General features: G+C 49.5%; 1 protein-coding gene across 1 annotated transcript in view; it reads right to left on the bottom strand.

Moving 5' to 3' along the window:
• Positions 1–1,774, bottom strand: part of C24H3orf20 (chromosome 24 C3orf20 homolog) — a 50,023-nt gene extending 48,249 nt beyond the window's left edge. The window contains exons 1-2 of the mRNA XM_061127601.1: positions 1,718–1,774; positions 866–1,516 (exon numbers count right to left, since the gene is read on the bottom strand). Of these exons, the coding sequence (XP_060983584.1) occupies positions 866–1,337 (472 nt within the window). The 5' untranslated portion in view covers positions 1,338–1,516; positions 1,718–1,774. The remainder of the gene's footprint in view (positions 1–865; positions 1,517–1,717) is intronic.
• Between the last annotated feature and the right edge of the window lie 5,594 nt (positions 1,775–7,368).

Raw genomic sequence — 7,368 nt, forward strand, 5'->3', positions numbered from 1 at the left:
ACTACTCACTTTTCTCCAGCATGGGGAAAGTGCTTCTAGAAAAGGACTTCCCTAAGTGGCCCTGGAAGTAAGAGGGGGTGAAGATCTATTCCCAGGGTGAGCAGGTGTGAGGGCGCTCCTAGCGAGAAGGCCTTGAGCTCTGACGATCTCTAGGTGGCCCCTAGCTCTCTGCCCCCTTCCCCTTCTCTCTCCCCACCCACAGGCTGGGGACTGATGCTTTTGTTGCCGTTCAGTCCCTCAGTTGTGTCTGACTCTTTGCCGCCCCGTGGACTGCAGCATGCCAGGCTTCCCTGTCCTTCACTGTCTCCCAGAGTTTGCTCAAACTCATGTCCATTGAGTTGGTGATGCTATCTAAGCTGATGCTACTGGTATTTAAAATAACAGCACCCAGAAGTTTTCACCAGTGATGAGTCCCAGGTCCCCGACAGTGGGATGAAAGACCCTTATCGTGGACAGACCCCGGTTCTCACGACTCTCCTGGTTCTGGCTACCAACCAGCCCTCCCAATTAGCCCCCTCCTCCTGGGTGCTGCCTCTGTCTACCACTGCATCATTTTCACAAACTGGGCCCTTCAATACCTTGGACCTCACACTGTGCTCACTGTCAACCTCTCAACCTGGGCTTGGCAAAGCTGGAGGGATGAGAGGACAAAGTGGGGAACAGAGGTGGAGGGAGATGGATGATTCCCGGGGGTGGTCTCAGGAAGGAGTTGAGTTGCAAAGCAGACCCTCGGCTGCCACCTCTCCAACAGCACGTCCTTGTAGACCTGTCTGGGGAGGGTATGGTGGACACACACACCCAGGCCAGACCCTCCGGGCCCAGAAAAACGAGCCACGCTTCACAGAGCCAGCCTTGGCCAACTTACCAGACACAGACTCCAGCATGGCCCTCATCTTCAGGCTGAGGAGCTCGGTCAGCAGGTGGATGGACTGCCGCTGGAACCTGTGCAGGGTCTCCTGGTTGGACTGCCTGGGGCGGCCGTGGGTGGGAGAGTGCGTGAATCTGGCCGGCCCGCCAGAAGCGGGCAGCATCGGCAGCGGGAGCGCTGGTGGGGGCAGCTTCTTCTGGATGGGGGCCTGCACAGGAGCTGATTCCATAAGCACCACGGGCGGGGCGCCAATGCTGATTTCCAGGCCCAAGATGTCGGAGGGGGTAGGGACCATAGGGTCGGTGATCAGCTCCTCCCAGGTGAACTCAAAGATGTTTCTGATGCCCTTGGGTATGGAAATGCCTGCGTTCCGGCAGCCAACGAGCAGCCTGGAGACGTGGGCCAGCAGCTTGGGGGCCGTGGCGGTGTACTGCAGGTACAGTTCTCGGTTACTCTTGATGTCGTTCATGGTACTAGAGCACGCATACTGCTAGGTGATGCTGTCCATTCTAGACAAGAGGGACCTTCAGCTGTAAGCAGCTAGACAGCCTGAGGGCTGAATGGGAGCCTGTGTTCTCACCTAAGGTCAGGTCTCAGGACAGATGGACGTGCTGGAACGGCCCTTACAGGTCATTGAGCCGGTGCATCCTATGTGGGAGGGTAGATGTATCACTGGTCACTCTCCCTGGCAAAGGGATGCCACCCCCACCCTGCTTCCCTTCCCGGGGACATGTCAGAGACCAACTTAGTGAGTCACAAGGGGAGGAGCCTGGGGATAAGCAAATTCCCCACATGGACCCTGGGCTGCAGGAAGGGAAAGGAAGGGGAAGAGAAAAGGTTCCATGGCACCTCTAGGAGTCAGAGATCTGAGGATGGAAGTTCTTCTTCTGGTCTCTCAATAAAAACCTGCAAAAATAAAAAAGATGTTTCATTGGTCCCTGATGAGGGAAAGTGATGTGGAAACTTCCAGCTGCAAGGCAAGGATGGACCTGGATTCAACTTACATCTCCAAGGGCAGAGGGGAGAGAGCAAGGAGGATGAGGTTTTTAACCCAATAACCAGTATCACTTACCACATCTCAGCAAATCTAGAATTTCAGGCAACTCCCACTACTGAGCCTTCTCATCATCAGTTCTACAACCGGGCACCCTGACAAGCGCTCCCCACGTCCACGCCCCCGTCTCCTGCCAGACAAATGTCACCCTTTCACTCCTCACTCTGTGTCCTCGGGAGCCAGCCCGAGTTTGCCATTCTAGAACCGCGCCCCTGGTGCAAACCCTGTGTTTCCAGTACGCTGCCCTGGTGTGATGAGGCTATTATCACTCCGGTTTCACCAATGGAGGAATTGGAGGCTTATGGAGACGGAGCTCTCGGTCGGGAGTTGTCTGTCTGCAGACTCTTGGCAGGGAGACCTTTCCAAACATGACTCCCCCACAGCCTTCCAGCTGCCTGCCCATCCGTCAGCAAGAAAATCTCCAAAGAACAAGGGTGCCAGAGAGCAAACCCTTCTGACATTCTGCTGGTCTGCAGATAAAGTGGCTTTCTACATCTATTTGCTGACCCTCTGGCAGCTCCATTCCTCAGCTTTGGAGACTCAGAAAAATAGGTTCGTTTTTGAACTGATAAGTCTACAGAACAAAGAGACCACTCAGAATCGTGGTCATCTGGGCAACCAGCCAGAGGGATCTGACCCTAGCAGACAGGGCAGATCTGTTTTAAAGCCAAGACTCAAATGAAGAGAAGACGAATACAATCCGTGAAATGTTCACTGGTTTGAGGAACCCCATCCTACCCCCTACCAGTTCCTTTCTTGTGACATTAATTTGGAAGACATGCCTTACAAACAGATAAACTCTGGCTTTTAAAAGTTTTATTGAGATACAATTCACATACCATACATTTCACTCTTTTCATAGTGTACAATGGTTTTTAGTATAGGCGCAGTTGTGCAACAATCACCACTAATTTTAGAACATTTTCATCACCCCCAAAAGAAACCCATTAGCACTCACTCCATTCCTCCTCCCCCCAGGCAACCACTAATCTGCTGTCTGTGTCTACATATCTGCCTGTTCCGGACATTTCACACGGATGGAATCGTATACTCTGCAGTCTTTTGTTAACTTGCTCCTTTCATTTACAGTCACGTTTCTGAGGTTCATCCATGTTATGGAAGTGTCAGTCCTTCACTCATATATCTCATTATATGGAGAGGCCACAATTTGTTGATTCATTCAGCTTGACGACACTTTGGTTGTTCCCACTTCTGGCTGTGACGAACAGTGCTCCTGTGAACATTCACAGGACTTGAACATCCATACAAGTTGTTGTGCGGATGGAGGCTTTCACTCTCTTGGGTTGGGAGCCAGGAATGGAACTGCTGGGTCATACGGTAACTCAACGTTTAACATTTTCAGGAACTATCAGGCTGCTTTCCAAAGTGGCCGCACCATTCTACAGTTCTTTTTGCAAAACCAGTAATGTATGAGGGTTTCAATTTCTCCATGTCCTTGTCAATGCTTGTCACCATATTGTTTTGATTCCACTGACATCCTAGAGGGTATAAAGTGCTATCTTATTGTCGTTTTCATTTGTACTTCCCTAGTGACTAAGGATGCTGAGCATCTTTTTGAGTTTATTGGCTACTTTTGTTATCTTCTTTGGGGAAAAGCCTTTTCAGATTGAAAAAAATTTTTTTTAAAGAAATGTCATTTTAAATTAAACGCACAAATAACTTCCATTTGTTACCATATATTTTTCTCTCTTCAGAATTCAGCTGGAGGGCACCACGTGATTCCGTTCTGGCCTGTGAAAGACATCTAGAGCTGCTGGGTAGGGCTCCTGCTGACATCATGGCGCCCCCACACCAACGCTTAACCTCCTGCCTCCAACCGTGTGTCACATGAGGGAATGAACCCCTGATCTCTTTAAGCCCCTTTACTCGGATCTCTATTCCTGCAGCCAAATGTGATTCCTGCCAGCGAGCCAGTTGCGCGGGGACAGCATCACTCCCTCCTTCCCACATATCTTATTTTCACTGTCACTTGTTCATCTTTCCATCACTGAGACATGTGCCTTGCCCTCAACTTTCATCAGGCAGAACAGACTTGCAAAATCTGTATCATAAGGGTCATGCCGCCAGAAAAAAAAAAAGACAAAGGCCATGAAAACCCAAAGACAAAAGCCTAAAGGAAGCCACACTGAAGGCTGTCATAGAAAACAGTAAGAAGCCACCAGGCAGGTAGGGAGGAGAAGGCATTCTTGGTAAAGAAGAGGATGTACAAAGGAAGAGAGACATTTAAAGCATGGCAGATTCCGGGAACCACAGAACACCTCAGGATGCTTGGGGCTTGGGGCTCTACGGGGATGCAGCAGACAAAGCTGAAAAAGTGTCTAGAATCAGATCCTGAAGGGCCTTATATGCCATACCAAAGAATTTGCATGTTATATAGTTATCCTCAGTACAAGTACTCCAACGTATTGTCTCTGATTGCCAGCTGCCTCCCACGTGGCCTCTGCAAACCATGGCAGGCTCCATGTCCTCTTCCCCTTTCACAGTCTCCATGACTCTCAGTAAGACACCAACTAAGCTGCCACACGGCAGAAAGTGAAAAATATTTATAGCATCAAAGTCCAACAGATAGCCTAAGAGACCCACAGAGACAGCTATACACAAAGCTGCAATGAATGATTCCCACAAAGAAGTGAAAGAACATGGAAGTTTGTAACGGATATGAAAAATGACCATCTTCATTCCAGCATCTTCAAAGTTTTTCTGCCCGTCTCCTCTGTCCCAGGCCAGGGGAAGGACAGAGATGAGGGGCACACACATTGCAAATCAGAGTGCTTTCTGCCAGGGAGAAGGAAAATCCAGAAAAGGCAGTGTCACTGGGTAGCTAACAGCTCAGTCCCCATGACCTCAAGCCTGGAACCTGTAGATTCTAGACCCTGCTTCCCAGGACTATGAGGATTAAATGAGGCCACATGTGTTAAGGGCTGGCACCATGCCTAGCAAAGTGCTCAGTGAATGTTAAGCAGAAAAAGATGATTATTTGAAGCAGTTGAAGAAGGCTGTATGACGGAAATGACAGAAACTGGTCCACAAGTTGAAGCTGACTAGTGAGCAAGGACAGGAAGAGCACTCCAAGTGATGGGAACAGCCCTGGTTCAGGCTGGAGGCTCTAAATAGCCTGGCAAATTTGGGGAACTGCATGTAACTCAAGGATGCCACAGGTTATCGGCAGGGTTGGGGGTGGGCAGCAGCCTGCTGAGAGGAACTGGTATAAACCGCTGAACATGGCCTTCATCTCCCATGTGATGGGAAACCACGGAAGGACTGCAAGCAGAAGTGGCGTCTGTACAGAGGGCGCTCCTCCCGGGGGGCCGGTAGTGTGGTGGGGCAGAGTGAGACATACAACTGCAGTGGGATCGGCCGAGGAGAGCTGTGCCACAGCACCCTGACTTCTGCGTACAGTGAAAAAGCAACTCCCAGCCCCTGCACCTCAAAGAGTTCCTCAGAAGGCACAGACCCAGTAAACTCCCAGGGGTATACCATGGAGCGCAGCAGAACAAGGATGAAAAGTGGGAAAGTCCTGAACAGGCTCTGGGAAAACCAAGGGCACCTGACCAAGAAGGACACCGAGGAGGAAGTTCAGGCATGGATATGAAAAAAGAGAAAAGGGCATATTTCCCTGTTAGTGGCACTGACTCAAGAATACGTTTTGGGGTAGAAGTTGTATCCAGCTGTATATTTAAAAACAAAACTAAACTCAGCCCCCTCAGGTGACCTGGTCCTGGCTTTCTTTGCTCTTTTCTCTAGTTTCTGCCTCTCTTTAGTTTTAACCAGAATGCTTTTGGTAAGGATGGTAAGCAGTCCAGATGTAACTGTGTGACCACCATCTGTGAGTAAATGCAGCTTCAGGCTGGGACAGGCAAGAGGAAAGAGGCGGAAGTGGAAACAGGAACATTAACAGATGCTGTCCTCTCCATTCAATACATAAAGAACATTCTGGTCAGATGTATGAACTCTCTAGCAGATGAGAGGAAGAGGGGCTGAGCTATGGAAAGAAGTGGATGTGAGAGGAAGCAGAGTGGGGCCACATGCACACGTTCAAGCTTAACCGCCTGATGCCCGGCAAGGCTTACTTGCGAGACGAGAACCTTGCAGTCACCACTTGTCATCGAGTGGAGCTCACTTGAAAACCACCTCCATCCCCCACCAGCGGTATCTACTGGGGCACCAAAGGGCCCATGAAGATGAGTCTCCCAGAAAGACTCATCCAGAGACATGAAAATGATCAACCCTCTGACCCAGTGATTTCAGTTGTGAAATGCCCAAGGCAACAGTTTTAAAAGGAGGGACGGCAGCTGTATACTTGTAGTTAAGCCAAACAAAAAGATGCTTACAGTCACTTCATTCCCAACAGTGAAATACTGCAGAGAGCCAACAACTGAGGAAGTGCTTAACAACATAGATTCACTCGAACCATCAGCCAGCGAAAAAATAACTGAGTTCGGTTTTGAGAAATAATGTTAAAAACACACACATGTGGATGGCAGGCCTACGTGATGACACGTCCCATAGACGTACGCTGATCGTAATGGGAAGCAGAGACACAAAGTCTTTCTGTTTGAAGGTAAAGATGACACTTCAGGAGAGAAAACAGTAAACAAGGGTCCCTGCAAAGATGGCAGCATGCTCTCAGACAGGCTTGTGACCTAGGAGACTTGGGTGGGGTGGGAGGCAGGGCCCACTGTGTGTTTCCTGGTTTCCACATCAACTCCGAACAACTGGGACTGTCTGTGCAGAGAAGAACGGTGTGGGGAGTGAGGGGGTCAGGAGCTATACCCATGTTCAAGCTCAGGGAATATGACCGGATAGAAACAGAACACGTTGTACCCCAAAAAGAGAGTTACAATCAGGCAAAACCACCACTGAGCAGGTGAGCTTAGGATTGGAGAGAACATGGCAGTTAGAAATGTAGTGGGGAAGATGCTGTTTAAATGGACGGTAGAAAAAAATATTTGTGGACACTCCTGTCCCTGGAGAGATGTACACTTACCGGGCATAGTTATACAAACACCTGCGATTTACTGAGAAACAGTAACAAAAGAGCAACACTAGGTCTGGGTGACAGCTTTTCACTAAGCACCCTGCTTCGTCCAACTCTGCTGGTTTCCCAGTCTTCTGAGACAAGAAGCTCCACCACCCCAGCGTTCTCCCCACTCTGCCTCTCACACTTGCTCTATATGTGTTAAGCTAACGTCCGGACCCACACCAGCAAACACCTCACCACCAACCAGCCGGCAGGGCAGGTGCCGGGATCAGGGGAGTTCCATTTTCTCTCAAGATTTTCAGCTGGTTAACCGATTCAGCTATCACCACTTACCTTAGCCATATAGTTTCTTATAGGAACTGCTTGACATCTAACTGACTTAGTTCACTTTACTGGCTGAAAAGAAATTACACACATATGGCGTGGCTGCTCTGTGTTGTATTA

This window comes from Dama dama, chromosome 24 (assembly GCF_033118175.1).
Source record: "Dama dama isolate Ldn47 chromosome 24, ASM3311817v1, whole genome shotgun sequence".
NCBI lineage: Eukaryota > Metazoa > Chordata > Mammalia > Artiodactyla > Cervidae > Dama > Dama dama.